The sequence below is a fragment of the Saccoglossus kowalevskii genome, chromosome 21 (genome assembly GCF_978046115.1).
Source record: "Saccoglossus kowalevskii chromosome 21, keSacKowa6.1, whole genome shotgun sequence".
NCBI lineage: Eukaryota > Metazoa > Hemichordata > Enteropneusta > Harrimaniidae > Saccoglossus > Saccoglossus kowalevskii.
This window is the reverse complement of record NC_140661.1, coordinates 3,750,133-3,766,470: the sequence shown is the minus strand read 5'-3', so window position 1 is coordinate 3,766,470 and position 16,338 is coordinate 3,750,133. Positions and strand designations below refer to the sequence as shown.

General features: G+C 35.5%; 1 protein-coding gene across 1 annotated transcript in view; it reads left to right on the top strand.

Moving 5' to 3' along the window:
* Nucleotides 1-140: 140 nt before the first annotated feature.
* The window catches only part of LOC102807568 (condensin-2 complex subunit G2-like), a 33,893-nt gene continuing 17,695 nt past the window's right edge, over nucleotides 141-16,338 (top strand). The window contains exons 1-15 of the mRNA XM_078010425.2: nucleotides 141-325; nucleotides 1,875-2,039; nucleotides 2,936-3,056; nucleotides 3,408-3,477; nucleotides 3,775-3,862; nucleotides 5,690-5,824; nucleotides 6,350-6,444; nucleotides 7,119-7,281; nucleotides 7,913-8,008; nucleotides 8,334-8,459; nucleotides 10,548-10,727; nucleotides 12,256-12,408; nucleotides 13,102-13,324; nucleotides 15,275-15,480; nucleotides 15,946-16,017. Coding sequence (XP_077866551.2) covers nucleotides 236-325; nucleotides 1,875-2,039; nucleotides 2,936-3,056; nucleotides 3,408-3,477; nucleotides 3,775-3,862; nucleotides 5,690-5,824; nucleotides 6,350-6,444; nucleotides 7,119-7,281; nucleotides 7,913-8,008; nucleotides 8,334-8,459; nucleotides 10,548-10,727; nucleotides 12,256-12,408; nucleotides 13,102-13,324; nucleotides 15,275-15,480; nucleotides 15,946-16,017 — 1,983 coding nt within the window. The 5' untranslated portion in view covers nucleotides 141-235. The remainder of the gene's footprint in view (nucleotides 326-1,874; nucleotides 2,040-2,935; nucleotides 3,057-3,407; nucleotides 3,478-3,774; nucleotides 3,863-5,689; nucleotides 5,825-6,349; nucleotides 6,445-7,118; nucleotides 7,282-7,912; nucleotides 8,009-8,333; nucleotides 8,460-10,547; nucleotides 10,728-12,255; nucleotides 12,409-13,101; nucleotides 13,325-15,274; nucleotides 15,481-15,945; nucleotides 16,018-16,338) is intronic.

Sequence of the window (16,338 nt, the reverse complement as noted above, 5' to 3'; positions counted from 1 at the left end):
CATTCAAATGTACTACTACAATTGTTTTAAAATATGCCGATATTAAAAACAAAAAACAAGACAATTTGTGCAAAATGCTCCAAGTATACGGATTTTATTTTATAGAAAGATAGGAGGTCAATATGATCGTAAATGTTCGGCTAACGTCGATGTTTTTCGATTGTTGACAACAGAAAGGCGCGTTTTTGGAAATTTGAAGTTGTGATGTTGGTGTTATCTTCGTGATTTCTTGAAAATGGCATCACCTACACGAAGACGTCAAGCATTTCTGGAAGCAGTAGAAGAAGATCGTACCGAAATCTTTTTAGATTTTATCAAACAACATGTAAGTGGTGATCCGTCGAGCTGTCTGCCGCTAGTAACTATAGGCACACCAAGTGATTTTAAAATCCAAAAGGGATAACTACATTTCTTCATTTACTGAAAGACCCTTTCTGAAAAATAAGGAATCTGTTAAAATTTTTCACAAACCTGCATTAGCCATCAAAATATAGGCATTTCAGTGTTTCCGTTAGATTTATTTTTCTTGCGTATTTCTATACGCATTCACCATTTTTTTGCGTACAATGTTGCAAAATATGCGTAAAATCACACACGAGTCTGTTGACCAGATAACAATCCGTGTTGTTGTTTATGTTTGCCTGTTTTATGTTTACAATATTTTAACAGAAAGCAGGTTAAGAAGTTGTGAACCCCAATGATGTGCAAACTGACCAGAAACAAATGATTAGTTTGAGAGACCACTAGTAATGGTGACCACCGAACTCGGCCAGATTTCTACTCGGCCAGTGACCGATCACGGCCATTGACCGTACTCGGCCAGCATATGTGCATAAGGGTGTCAATGATGCAACAGCGAGCGCTGTGTTACAGACTGTCAGAGTCATATCACAACAAAATATAAAAAATGTACGGGCGTCAAAGGGTGTCGATTTCAGTGATGCCTATGTGCTTTGTTAATAAAAAAAGGGTTGTCGATTTCAGTGACGCAACAGCCAGCGCTGTTCAGTTCAATGTTCAGCCAATGTTGAAATCAACAACATGCCGGAGAACCAGTAGCGTTTGTGTGTGTGTGTTTGTAAACTTGCGTTGTTGAAATCGACAACAAAATAGTCACGGGAGTTAGTCAAAAAAAGTCAGTGAAACGGATGCGTCACTGGGTGTGTTGTGTATCATATAACATCTGGAAATAAAATGCCGCCACGGCAACAGTCGTGAAAGAAGGTGACAATTGTTGACCAATGACCAGTTTACACCTCGACATTCACGACTGGCAGAGTTGTGCATTTTTTTCCTGGCCGAGTTGAAATCTGGCCGAGTTCGGTTGTATTCCTAGTAATACAGAGGTGGATGGAGACTGTTCCATCACAAACACATTGCACCATCTGCAACGTATTCCATAAATCTTGGCTCGTTCAGGACTTCTCATAATATTCAGTCATATCAGAATATGCATACTGTGTGATTTATGTATATAGCATAATCTTTGTGAATCTTTTAAGGCAGTTTGTCACTACTGAGCAAATAACTGCAACATTGCAATGCATTATGGGAGAGAACCTTCCATTGTATATACTGGTAATAAAATGTTTTTGAAATAAGGATTCTGATTTCATATTAATGATAATACACGACTTTTCATTTGTTTCAAGTTCTGTTTTGTTTACAATTCCACAATAGTGTCATGTATCATAACATGACTTGTGTGTTTTTATTTTAGCTAGTACATGTAAAAATTAAGACATTAATTTTTACATACATGTACATATATGCACTAATGAAAACCATACAATTGTGAAATCTATTAGTGTTTTTAAGCTCTTGCGAAAACCTGATGCGAAAATGTTGAATTTATTTTTCTGTTTCTATTCCAGTCTTGTAAAGAACATGACTTCAATTTAGATGAATTTGTGCAGACCTTGAATCATAAACAGATTGAAGTATTATGGGATGGGCTAAACAAACTCTGTAGTGAAACATTGATAAGCTCACCATTGGAAGCTGATGAGTCTGATGAGAACTATGAAGACATGAAAAAAGTAATGAAGCAGGGATTAATTCATTATTTTTATTTTCATTCATTCAATTTCCACCAATTAGCTTTAGTATTTTACATTGTATTTGTTCAATATTGATTAGGACACAGTTACAATGTATGACTGTGTCACTCTTAAAATAGTATGCATGGATAAAAATGTGCAACATGATATTAAACAAGGGAACAGAGGCACAGTGCCCTCATGCCATGCCGGATGGCCATGTGCCCCCTTACCCTGGGAAGCAGATCCTCTGGCAACCATAAAATTCTGATTGACCAGGAATCACATGTGGCCACAGTCTTCAACTGTGACCTGTCTGATAGTAATTTTGGCCCCAAGGAAGCCATAGAATGCTCCATCTCAACTTAGAATTATCAAAAACTCCACACCCTGGTAGGTAGAGAGAACCCTATCTCTCCCACTTGGTGGCGCCTGATATTGCAATACAATTTGTGCAGCAGTGGGTTGGAATATGGAGGTGTGTGAGGATACAAACTGACAGTCTGTTAATGTATCAAGATTGTGTGGAAGTATATAATACAGAAAGCCTACTTATGATTAGATAGAGAAAAGGGTATTTGATTTACCATCACTGTTATGTAGCTTTTACTTTTTCTTTCTGTCCTCAGATTTTAAGTAAATATTGACACGTGCATAAATTATTAATTATTAGTTATAAATTTCGTATACAATCAATTCTATGATATTCATAGTTGTATTTATTTTTAAAAAAGCTGGTGTTTGACCTCGACAGTGAAATATACATCCATGCATATCATGATCTTGATCAGATTTGTTAACTGTAAACTGATATTCATTTTATAGTGGGAATAGTTTAATTTTTTTTACTTGGCTGCATTACTGTAATGTAATGATTTGATTCTTTTTTTTTTCAGAATGTGGATACTACCATGGAGATTCTAAATGGAATATTGACAGTAGCATTTTGTTTTGTGCATAATGAGAGTGAACTGTTGATACCAGAGTCTCTTCAAGACATTGTCTCTATATTACATGGTAATTTATTTTCATAGATTTTTAATCTTTTGGTTTTCAAGTCGATAATATATATATTTGGATATCAGTAATTTTTTACGTTTTAATGAAATTCTGTTAAATGAAACAAGGAGAGAGTTTCTTTTGTACCCTTACCCCAGCCACTTCCTAATTTAATTGTACATGCTCTTCCTAAGAACACCTGTAGTTATCTAGAGGGGTATAATACATTTGAATGTCAGGGCTGGGGTTAGTTGGGTAATAATGGGGGTACAAAAAGAACTTTTTTTCTAAAACAAAGCCAAGTGTATTACTAACACAATAAACTTGACATACAATGTATTGAACTCATTTTACAATCTTTGTTTTTAGGAGTTTTATTAGATTTTCCTAAATCGGCAACAAAGTTACAGAACAATATCTCCAAGCTCTGTGAACACTGGTAGGTGAAAACTGGTAATATTACTTGTACTGCCCACAGTAATGATAAACTTATCATCAAAGTACAGCTTATATTTGGGCTAATTACTCTGCACAATTTAGATTTATGTCTGTTTTTAAAGCAAGCTAAGCTTGCTAAATATTAACTTACACTCAGACTGTACTGTAGCAGAACTTAACTTGTGGATTGAGAGGACACCCATTTTTGAAAGCAAAATTGATAAAATTGCCCTAGTAAAGTGATTGCATATACACTATATCAATTAATCTTATTCAGTATGTTTTGTTTCATCTATAGGTGGAATAAAGATTTTCCAAAAAAGGAGCAAGTTGTCAAGAATGCCTTCTTATTTATACTGAATTCCACTTTGAAACCAAATGCATTGGTAATTGATTTTGTTTGTTTCGTATATATATATATATTTGTTTGGCAATTTGTGGAATGTATTCCCATTTTTCAAATCAAAAAATCAGTGTGTAGCTTTCCTATTTAAAAAAATATTCTATTTTGGGTATGGCTTTTTTTGGAACATTTCACTATATCCTGATGTCTAAATTTCGAGTCAAATTTATGTTTTCATAGTCACTGACACCTGTTAATAAAATACAGTTTTCATCGTATTAAACTAATCAATGAAGAAGTATTTATCTTCCGAATGTTACCTATTGAAATCATTGCCAAAATTATTGTACTCAAACATCAATAAAACACTTCCTTGTGTTTTCCTACACTAATATTCAGGCTGTATTCCATATAGCATTGTGACTGGATAATAACCAACAATCTATCATGTCAAAGGAAACAGTTTTGAATCAACACAATCGTGGAACAGAATGGTGGATATCGTTTTGCATCAAGTGTTTGGGATTTATTATGATGGAATTAAGTTGATTTTACAATTCAATAGCAAGCCAAAGATTTGATTGTTTGTACATTATCATGATAATGAGTAATGATTTGCATTTATATCACCTTTAAAATTAATAAGTTAAATTAACAACTTGACCAAACTGACTATAGATCAATTACTATGGAGCAAAATGATTTGTGTTTGTTTTCATTTGAATCTCTGCTGTTACCATCATAATGAAAACCAACATATGTACCGTACTCCACCGCGTTAGAGCCCACGGTCCTCACCTCAGAAAATCATGATTTTTTTAGGGGTGGGCGCTTTTCCGAGCACCCCCCTCGGAAAATTTTAAGAGTGCAGATTGAGGGGGATTTTACTTTTTTGAGGGAAAATAGTATTAAGAAATTAGTTGTGTTACCATTGACTTTGAAGAAACAGAAATGGTCACAAAAATGTGCACATTTTATTATAATATTAATTATGTACCACCTGAATTTACAAGATTAAAAATAGTAAAGTCTGTTGAAATACAGTTGTAGTCAAATTCTTCATCATTATCTCCACTGACGATGTGTTGGATTGTATGCAAACTCTCAATGAAAAACACTTTCCACTATGATGTATTTGCATAATTTGACCTGCAGTAACGTTCTTTGACCTAATAAGTCAAAGTCTGTTATTAACCAATCAAAATGCTGTGTTCTTCGCATTCACAACATATTCACAGCGACCAATATCCAAGCTGTTTCATATACAAACGATTACCAGTATTCGTTAAGCAATGATCAAAAACCAGTTTCAAAATTAGTGGCATTTTGAAGGGGTGGGCGCTTTGCTGAATGTGACCCTGAATATAAAAATTGTGCAAAAGTGGGGGTGGACGTTTGACCGGACATGGGCAGTAACCCTGTCGTGTGCGGTAATATGTTACAATAACTGAGTAACAACTTTAAACTTTTGTTTACTTTAAAAAAAAAAATTTTCCAGCTAATTATTTAGCAGATTTTTGTAATTTATTGGCTGCTAAAATGTCTTCATCTCAAAATTTTTTTCTTGATTTGACTCGAATTGAGGCTTTAATTATTGAAACAAACAACATTAAACTGAAAGTACATTGGTGTTATGGACATCTGAAGAATCAAAACATCTTGTAAACTAACATGTACTATCTGCTGAGATTCTAACATTGTCTATTAATAATTCAGTCAAGGTTTGATACAAATGGTGGCCATTCATTTTCGCTTAATGTCTAAATTAGAAGCACGTCTAAATCTGAATGCGTGCAATATATAAAATGAGTAAATTCATGTTACGCTTGAAAACCATCTTTTTAGTTGCTAAATAACTTTGTTTTTACAGATAGGCGATGTTAAAAGGTTATGGTTACTTCGACAGTCTCTTCTACTGCAAGACTTTGGTGCTAATAAAAGCATGGAGTTGAAAGACATGTTAGAACAGTGTGTGGTTTCTCCAGTATTTCTAAAAAGTGTTGAAGTTAGTATTATTATGTTAAATAACCCAATTAAATAATTGTGTCAAAGTTATTACAACGACAAGACATAATTGTGTCTTTAAATGTTAATTCAGCCAACTATTAACTATATTAATAAAAAAAGTACCGCAGTTGTCTGAGTATAAACCCCCCTCCAAATTTGCAGCATTTTACAAGTCATTTATTCGATTTTTGTACGTTATTATAATCACTGCTGTGAGTAATAATCAACAATTGTGAAACGCAGCATGACTGGATTGCGTAACCGTGATCATTTGCTGCTACGCAATGACAATGCTAGTCAATGAAGACACTCTAGTATCGTACACACGACAATTTGGTTATGAATAAATTAGCATAAATTATCGCTCAGGAAAAATTTTAACTTTTATCCACCCCCAATTTTGCCGTTTTCCCGGAGGGGTTTATACTCGGACAACTACGGTATATGTGTGTTTAATAGACCAGTCTTGGTATTACCCTATGATGTATTGCTGCATTTACCTTCTGCAATTTTTGTTACACAGGGTCGTCGTTTTCTAAGCTTTATTTTTGGAATGAATCCTTCCTTTATTGAACAACTTCATAGAGCTATCAAAACACAGTTACCGTCTTGCACCAAGTAAGTCTCATCATATTCAATAAACTAAACACTATGTGAGAAACATAGAGTGCCATGATCATGGTAAAGTCAATCAATGTTGGTGACCATTTCTAAGCACTCGCAATGCATAACATATATGCATATTAACTACATTATCTGACCACTCTTTCTATTATTTAGAAACCAAATTAATATTTAGCATTCTGTTCATACTTGTAAAACAATTTTCATGTTTTTTCAAACTGAACTTGTTTGATTTTGGTCAACTCAAATTTCGTTTTTGCAACAGTACCATTTCATTCTTAACTAGACCAATCATTAAGTCAAATGTGAATGCATCAAAAAATAATCCAATCACCATATAAAGACCACACGTCTCTAAAAACTAAAATTTTATTGAAGTCCCTTGGGTGGTCGCTATACAAGGAAATGTTTGAGTTTACTATGAAATGAGTTTCAGAAAACCATTGAAGGTTTTCTTTCATGTACATATATGTGTGAATTGTGCTGAGAATATGGATGCAGTTTTAACAGAATAAATAATTTTCAACCTTATCTGAAGAAATTGTTTTAGTTTGTAAAAATTGTTAGGCTGCCCAACAGTTATGATGATTTGAATGTTTGTCAGATTATGATTTATTGTTAATAGAATAGAATGTATTAATTTTAAAGTATGTTTGTGTTGGTATTAGAACCATGGTGCAGAATTATGCAGAGATTTATTTTAGAGCTTGGAGAACATCTAGTGGGCCGTATCTTGAGAAAATAGAGATTCATTGCCTGCAGGATTATATGGATCATGCTGTACATGCTGTTAGAAGTGGACCTAAACCCCTGGCAAGTCTACTTAGACAGGTGAGATATTAGACCTAAACCCCTGGCAAGTCTACTTAGACAGGTGAGATATTAGACCTAAACCCCTGGCAAGTCTACTTAGACAGGTGAGATATTAGACCTAAACCTCTGGCAAGTCTACTTAGACAGGTGAGATATTAGACCTAAACCTATGACAAGTCTACTTAGACAGGTGAGATATTAGACCTAAACCCCTGGCAAGTCTACTTAGACAGGTGAGATATTAGACCTAAACCTCTTGCAAGTCTACTTTAATAGACAGGTGAGATATTAGACCTAAACCTATGACAAGTCTACTTAGACAGGTGAGATATTAGACCTAAACCTCTGGCAAGTCTACTTAGACAGGTGAGATATTAGACCTAAACCTCTGGCAAGTTTACTTAGACAGGTGAGATATTAGATCTAAACCTATGGCAAGTCTACTTGGACAGGTGAGATATTAGACCTAAACCTCTGACAAGTCTACTTAGACAGGTGAGATATTAGACCTAAACCTATGGCAAGTCTACTTAGACAGGTGAGATATTAGACCTAAACCTATGACAAGTCTTCTTAGACTTAAAATAAACTGTTGTATTTATTAGATGAACATTTGTACTTATGTAACAAATAATTTCTTCTATTTCAGTTTCTCAGTTACATTCATAAACAGAGATTGATTCATCACAATACTGATGAAATGCTGCAAAGATTATATGAACCTATATTATGGCGAGCACTAAAGGTACTCATTTGTGTGTGTGTTGTGAAACTTGCCTTGCATCTATAAATAATTTATTAATAGAATAATGTATGTTTTAATTCATATTTTTGTATTAACAAATGCTTTTTTTTTTTATCCATGTCTCTGACATACCTTTACTGATTATAATAATACTTTACAGTTACATTGTTCATCATGTTTATTTATATGTGTTTGTTTCATATTTTGATTCAATAGGCGGACACATGTCAGTGTTAATTGTTTACCTGTATCTGGGTATTCTCAATGGCTTGTCAACTATTACTTCATGGCATTTATATAGTTGATTTGTTGTTTCTTATTACAGTGTGCCAATGGTTTTGTACGGGCTAATGCAGCATCTATACTAATAGATGCTTTTCCATTACAACGTCCGGATGCTCCTATTGAAGAGAATGATGCACTGATGCAAAAACAGTTTGATACTTTGGATGTAGGTGTTGTTTATATAATTGCTCACATGTACTGTATTTACTAGACTCAATAATACGGTTGTTCCATTTGTTTTGGTGTATGTTTCGCCCAAGCTTACATAACACATCATATTGGTATTTGTGTTTCATGGTGAAAGTTACTGTGAATTCTGTAGTTTTCGTCACGATAGCAATTTGTGGGGAAGGTCATGAGCAATCAGATACATGTATGCTTTGATTTTAAAGTAGAATGCTAGTTTTCACATGTACATAGCAAGATTTGAAATTATGATACAGTAGAACGTCGATTATCCGAACGTCGATTATCCGAAATGTTCGGTTATCCGAACCTACTGTGTGTCCCCCAAAGTTTGTATGCAGGTCTGGCTGTGTTCCGTATAATACAAAAGTCAACTGTGAACAATAAATACTACAGTCGCCTTGTGTGATTTCCTGGTGCAACACTTTCAATAAAGCTGTTATCAACATGTACCGGTAATCCGACGTCTTTCACTTGTACGTTCATTGTTTACAGTGTCTGCGCAAACAATGAAACGAATTACAGTATCCAATAATTTCCTAAATTCAGACAAGCCTATTACGCCACACCAGTGTTCCACTGTAAATAAAAAATGTCCTAAAAACACAAACTTCATCAAATGTCTTCTCCACTTCTCCAGTCAGATCCTTAACTTTACCAAGTTGTAAGTCACCGCAGTTCGGATACGTTTCCCGGGAAAATTGTACGGAGTTCCACTGCCGTCAAAGAAACGCGGCCATGAGCCGATCCCATGTTTTTTCCGATTTTTAATTTTAATGTCCTGTATGAGAAGTCACATCCTCTTCGGAATAAAAAAAGAAAGAAAATAACTTCTGGGATGTCTTGCCACAGAAGCGACGCCAGTTTAATAGTGCAGTGAAAAAGAGAGGCGAAACGACAACCCCTTGGTGTGCCTCTTTGATGGTTTATCAGCAGACAACGGCAACCAATGACCACAGTCGGCGGGCCGTTTGATGGTTCACAGCGTCGAAGTGTTTACGTTCGATGATCACAGTAGCCAACCTGGATTTTTACAACAATTTATTATGTCAATCGTTCTAGGTGTTAAAAACTTTGCTGAATCCAATAAAATCGGGACATCTTGTAGCAGTTTACCATTCGAAAATCCTCGAGCAATCTGGTAACATCGAGCCGCTAGCCGATCTATACACAGCGAATACGAAGCGACCTTTCACCTGTTTACTTTATCAGCGTCTTTTATCTAGCGTTGGCGTGGCTACCCCCAGTGAAATGCAAACGCGGTGTGCTTGATTTGGACGCAAAGTTGTCAATTATAAATCGACTAGAACGTGGCGAAACCGCAAACAATCTATCTACCGAGTATGGTAAATCGATGATATCCGATATCAAGGCAAAACAAAAGCTGCTGGATTTTTTCAGTAAAATGGATTCAAGTGCAGGACTGAAACGAAAGATAACGAAAACAGCCTATGACGATCATTCAGAGAAATCCGTCTTCACTTGGTTCCGGGACTTGGTTTTCCCAAGAACTTTATTATCGCTACATTTTACGGACATTTTGAAACACTTTTTAACATTCCAGCATGCAACATTTTTATTACAATGTATTACTGATTAAATAAAAATGTTTTTAATGACGTACTCTACATGTATTATTGTTTGATTTCATTACAGTCATGTGCGTTAGAATTTGTGTGTAGTGAGCCTGTAAACTTGAGCACGCCCACACAAGATCGCATATCCGAACTGTTTGCATAACCGAACAAAAAGCATGTTCCCCTAACAGTTCGGATAATCGACGTTCTACTGTACATGTATGTGCCATGATTTCAAGTGGTCTAGATAAAAATTAATCAGTCAGGTTCCAACATGCATAACTCATGAGTGCTGTAACTACTGATGTTTATTCATGGCTTATTTTACTATATACATTGTATGTTAAAGTCTTTTAAATATCTTAGCTGATACTGTAATTTTTACTTCTTCTCTTGTAAATACATATCATGGGACACAACCAATCATACATAATCTAACAATGAAAATGTCACTCTTTACTTCACTTGCATTCCTGTGTTTGTTTTTTTAGAATTTATTAGAAGACCCAACACCATTGGTGAGGTCTATTGGTGTTAATGGTATTTGTAAAATTGCAAGCTTCTTTTGGGAATTGATTCCAAGTCAAACACTTCAAACATTGTTAATGAAACTTGTAAGAGACATGGTTTATGATTCTGCTTCCAGTGATGTGAGAGCTGCAGTTTTCAATGTAGGTTTAGTTCATTATACATACGAGCACATTTTATTGTTGTTATATGTCTCTTATGTACCATGGTAGTTCATGTTCATATGTCAACCATCATGGACAAGCATGGTCGACCTTGGTTGTTAAATGACACAAACTACCATGATCAAAGACCTTGATCAACCACGGTTGTTTGTGACCATGAACTACCATGATCATAAATGATCATAGAAGTTTGTGACATTTACTCTGATCTCTAAGACTAGAATTGTTCATGTAGTTATATATAGCAAACAACCATTAGAGTCTTGGAGAAAGTCATATAACACTGACTACATAGGGTAATACACAGTCTTGATACATGGAGCAAAACATTTTATACCATGCTTGTCTATGCCATCAAAGTTTTAACATAACAGTTCTACCATCATGGCAGCCCTGACCATGGTCATGGGTATTCTGGTCCACCATGGTCTGTCCATGCCATCAAAGTTTTAACATAACAGTTCTACCATCATGGCAGCCCTGACCATGGTCATGGGTATTCTGTCCACCATGGTCTGTCCATGCCATCAAAGTTTTAACATAACAGTTCTACCATCATGGCAGCTCTGACCATGGTCATGGGTATTCTGGTTCACCATAGTCTGTCCATGCCATCAAAGTTTTCACACTACAGTTGTACCATCATGGCAGCCCTGACCATGGTCATGGGTATTCTGTCCACCATTGTCTGTCCATGCCATCAAAGTTTTAACATAACAGTTTTACCATCATGGCAGCTCTGACCATGGTCATGGGTATTCTGTCCACCATGGTCTGTCCATGCCATTAAAGTTTTAACATAACAGTTCTACCATCATGGCAGCCCTGACCATGGTCATGGGTATTCTGTCCACCATGGTCTGTCCATGCCATCAAAGTTTTAACATAACAGTTCTACCATCATGGCAGCCCTGACCATGGTCATGGGTATTCTGTCCACCATGGTCTGTCCATACCATCAAAGTTTTAACATAATAGTTCTACCATCATGGCAGCTCTGACTATGGTCATGGGTATTCTGGTCCACCATGGTCTGTCCATACCATCAAAGTTTTAACATAACAGTTTTACCATCATGGCAGCTCTGACCATGGTCATGGGTATTCTGTCCACCATGGTCTGTCCATACCATCAAAGTTTTAACATAATAGTTCTACCATCATGGCAGCTCTGACTATGGTCATGGGTATTCTGGTCCACCATGGTCTGTCCATACCATCAAAGTTTTAACATAACAGTTTTACCATCATGGCAGCTCTGGCCATGGTCATGGGTATTCCGGTCCACCATGGTCATTGAATTTTTGCAAGACACCAGTACATAAAAAAAGCTTTAGAAATGATCTCAAATACAACTTTAACATTCAAAATATTATTGTTTTACTCTTTTGAGCATTGTGAAACATGTTTAAAGAAAAATGTTTGGTGTTTCATTTATTCATGGTTAAACACTGGTTCATTCAGTATATATACAATGTGTCACAAGTGCTTGTAATATCTTGTTTCAGGGTTTGGCTATAGTGTTGGATAACCCATTAAGTCATGAATACATGAAAGCATTGTTGCCTTCATTAAAGAATTGTATACATGATGTAACTGAGAAAGTTAGGCTAGCAGTGGCTGATTTATTGCTGAAAATCAAAGGAATCCGAGCCATCAAGGTAAATATATGCAGATCAACTCATTCAGTAATGTTCTAGGTCAGCTTGCGCCAATATGTGTAAATTGTGCTGATAATAGTAATTTATGTAAATATTACAAAGAATAATTTTATAACTTTGTAATGTTAAATGTTTTTATGAAAAATGACCCAAACATGGAAAACGACACACATATGATGAAAATAATAATTGCTATATTGAAATCATATTCATTTGTTATGGTATTTATTACGAGTCATTGTGCACATGATCAGCAAAGAAGATTTGAAAAAAATAAATATTTTTTCACATTGATGCAGCATTGCAAAAAAAAACCTATTGGAGCAGCACAAAAAATATGCGATGCCAGTTTGCATTCATTTCATTCATTACTTACTGTAACAGCATCCTACCATATATAGCTGCACTCCCCTCCATCGTCATGTCATACTGGTATGAATCAGTGTGTGTTCTCTTATAGTCACCACCGATGGCACGATTTTGGTTTGTGCTGAACGTCAGGCAGCAAATCTCAGTTTGTAACACGCCACACGCTTGTAAGGGGAACAGTTTGCATTTAATTAAGATAGATGCTCAGGACCAAGATCAAGTTTTTTGGCACATGCAGACTCGCTCCTAACCATTCACACACATGTTTTGGCATGTGTCGAGTGGCATGTCTGTATTTACCCAGCTGCTGTCTTTATTTTACAGTTTTGGAATGTAGTCCCCATGGATCAGATTATTGTGAGGATTGAACTAGACTCTCCATGTATTGTACGTCGACTGGTAAAGCTGGTATTCAGTTCATTTATGCCACTTGAAAAAGAAGTACAGATACAGGCATCACGTTGTATTGCATTATTGAATATGAACCAGTTAGCTGCCAGGGTGTTTTATCAGAATTCTACTAAACACATGCCTATTGCTGCTACAGGTATGGCAATATCAGCTTATTTGGGGTGAATCTAAATGATTGTTGTACTGGGCTCACAAACATCAATTAACCTTTTCACCACCAGTTCCCTCTTTTCATCACAAAATAGTCCCATATGTAGTCCGCACTTTCCTTCAGAATATTGGAACAAAACTAGCCAAATTGTTTGAGTCCAAAATTAGGGCTCATTTCATATTTAAGAAGAAAGTGCAGACAAATTTGGTTGAGAAAGGAGGTAGTGAAAAGGAGTCTCAAAATAATAAGCATCATTTGTATTTCATTTGAAAAGTATTTTTAGAAATCTCATAATGCGGCAAGAAAAGTTTCAAGTTTTCTCTGCACTGACTACTCTAAAATACTTAATTTTCACTGGGAACTTGTTTTTGCTGAAGAGATGAATCAACTGTAAAATACTTTATTTTCGTTTGGAATAAATGTTCGCCATTTTCGCTGAAGGAATGATTCAGTGAAAATAAAATCCAATGAATATATCTTTTTTCTTATATTTTACATTCAACTTGTCAAAAATCAGTGAAATTAAATTCCATACAAAATACCCAAAATGTCTTTTCAGCAAAAATTTTTTCCAGCTACAATAAATTATTTTACAGTACCGTTAAAATCCTATTATAAACCGCATACCTAATAGTAACTGCATCCCCGATTTCGGCTTCAGTGTTAAAGAGTTCTCAACAAAAATTTAAAACATGAAAAGTATCTATTACTAACTGCACCCCCAATTCAACAAGACCGTGACCGACTTTGTTTCAACGAGCTGGTACATTGTTCCTAATCCTATTCATTTGTTTCGACAACGTGCCTAAAAATATTCACACCTCTATGTTGTTCAGTAGTGTTAGGATGTCAAACACGCAGTGAAACTGCTTTTGTCTTGTGACAACTTTTGTCAATACTCCTTATGAATACGTCAGTGTGTCGCAAGTTTTTGACAATGAGCTGTTCTCACCGAAAAACTGTTAAATTCTTTTTCAATGCTCAGTTTATCTGTCGAAAACAGATTTAAAAAAAAAGTCATGTCGTTTTCCCCATGGAAATCAAAGCCAAAAGATCGCACTACATTATCGGTAAATCGCTTCCGGGTTTCGTTCACCATTAAGTCTGTGAACTGTCATTAACATATTTATATGAACTAAGGTAATTTGAACACGTGGGCACCATCCAGCATTTTGATTGGTTAATAATTAGCGACTTGACCTACCCGGTCAAGTAATGTCTCACGTGCATTCAAACTACATGGCGGATGTCGCATCGATCGTTTACATGTGACCGAAATAATTTGTTTACGGTGAAACTAAGTTGAATTTTACTTGCATTTGATAACAATTCAACGAATTTAATTTTCGTCCGTTGTTATAATCACTACTGAGTAAATAATCAACAATTTCAACAGTCGGGAAAACAAATTCACTTGTGAGCATGGCCGGATTGCGTTATCGTACCCATGGTACCGTACTTTTTTAGTGCCGTACCATGATCATTTTCTACTAAGCAATGCATTAATGTTTGTTTTTATTTGAAACTCCTGTCAGAATATACTTTCCGTTACGAAGAAAATAAAAAAAAAATGCATATTACCGGTACATTAAATATTCAGAGTATTTTTTTTTCATGTGAACAGTTTTTTTGTGACGTGAGGCTTATCACTCTTCTCTGACATCTAAATTGGAGTTACGCTTATATTCAAATGATTGTACGGTGTATTGTTTGTTTTGTGCAAGTGATGTGGGGAAAAAATGACCACGCCCATTTAGTGATTGCAATATGTCCCTAATATAAACCGCGGATTTTAACGGTAGTTTTGTCTACATCTTACATTCAACTTCATCATAAATCAGTGAAAATAAGATTTATACAAAACAGCCAAATTGTCTTTTCAGTTAAAATAAAGTATTTTACAGTATAAGTTGTTATACTCTTTCTATTCTGCAGTCAAGTTTATGTGTTACCTTGGTCAAACAGTTTTAATGTGGATGAAAGAGAAAGCTGACAAAAATACTTCTAATGCTGATGATGAAGAAGACGATGATAAAGAGAATGCTGGTGGTTTGAGTGAGGACATCAGTCTTGAAATCATCGAGGGCATGTTAGAAACAGTTGCAATACTGTGGACTGTAATTCATTATGAATTACAAAAGGTAGGTTACTAGTATGTTAGAAACAGTTGCAATACTACGTTCGGTTATTCATTATGAATTTGATATTTACCAATAATACTCAGGTCTTCGCAAAAACTGACCAATCTTTTCACAAACATGACCAGCCATGGTCTTGTGTCCACAAACAACAACAAAGCATTCTCTGGTATCCTCAAAGAATAACCAATCTTAGTGTAGTCTCTTCAAAATGGAAATATAAAGAAGATAGACAGATTGATTGATTTACTGCTGTGTAAAGGGTGACTGCTAGTGTACATGCTGGTGGAGCAAAATTTACTGTTGCAAAACTAATAACTTAACAATTTGGATAATATTTATCAATTTACTTGTGAAGTTAGAAACAAGTTACCTTTCAATTTATGGTTGCACATTCAAAAACACAAATATTAACTTTCCTGGAATGAAAAGTTTGATTGATTTGTGTACTTCACCTCATTATTGCAGCATGAAGACTTGGAAAAGAAGTTGGTAAAAAGATTCAGTCATATCATGCCCATATGCATGGGTAATCTTGAGGTAAGTGAACTACATGCCATGCAGAATTATTATGTTTGCTCTATTAGCAACATTTACATAACTGACACTGTTATTACTGAATGGCCTATTTGTGGTTTATGTGCACTTATGTAGATTTACTTTCAAAAGAGCAAATATAGTCAATTATCACCACATGGTGCTTGGCATCACATGGGTCAGGAAGCTTGGCATCACATGGGTCAGGAAGCTTGGCATCACATGGGTCAGGAAGCTTTGCATCACATGGGTCAGGAAGCTTGGCATCACATGGGTCAGGAAGCTTGGCATCACATGGGTCAGGAAGCTTGGCATCACATGGGT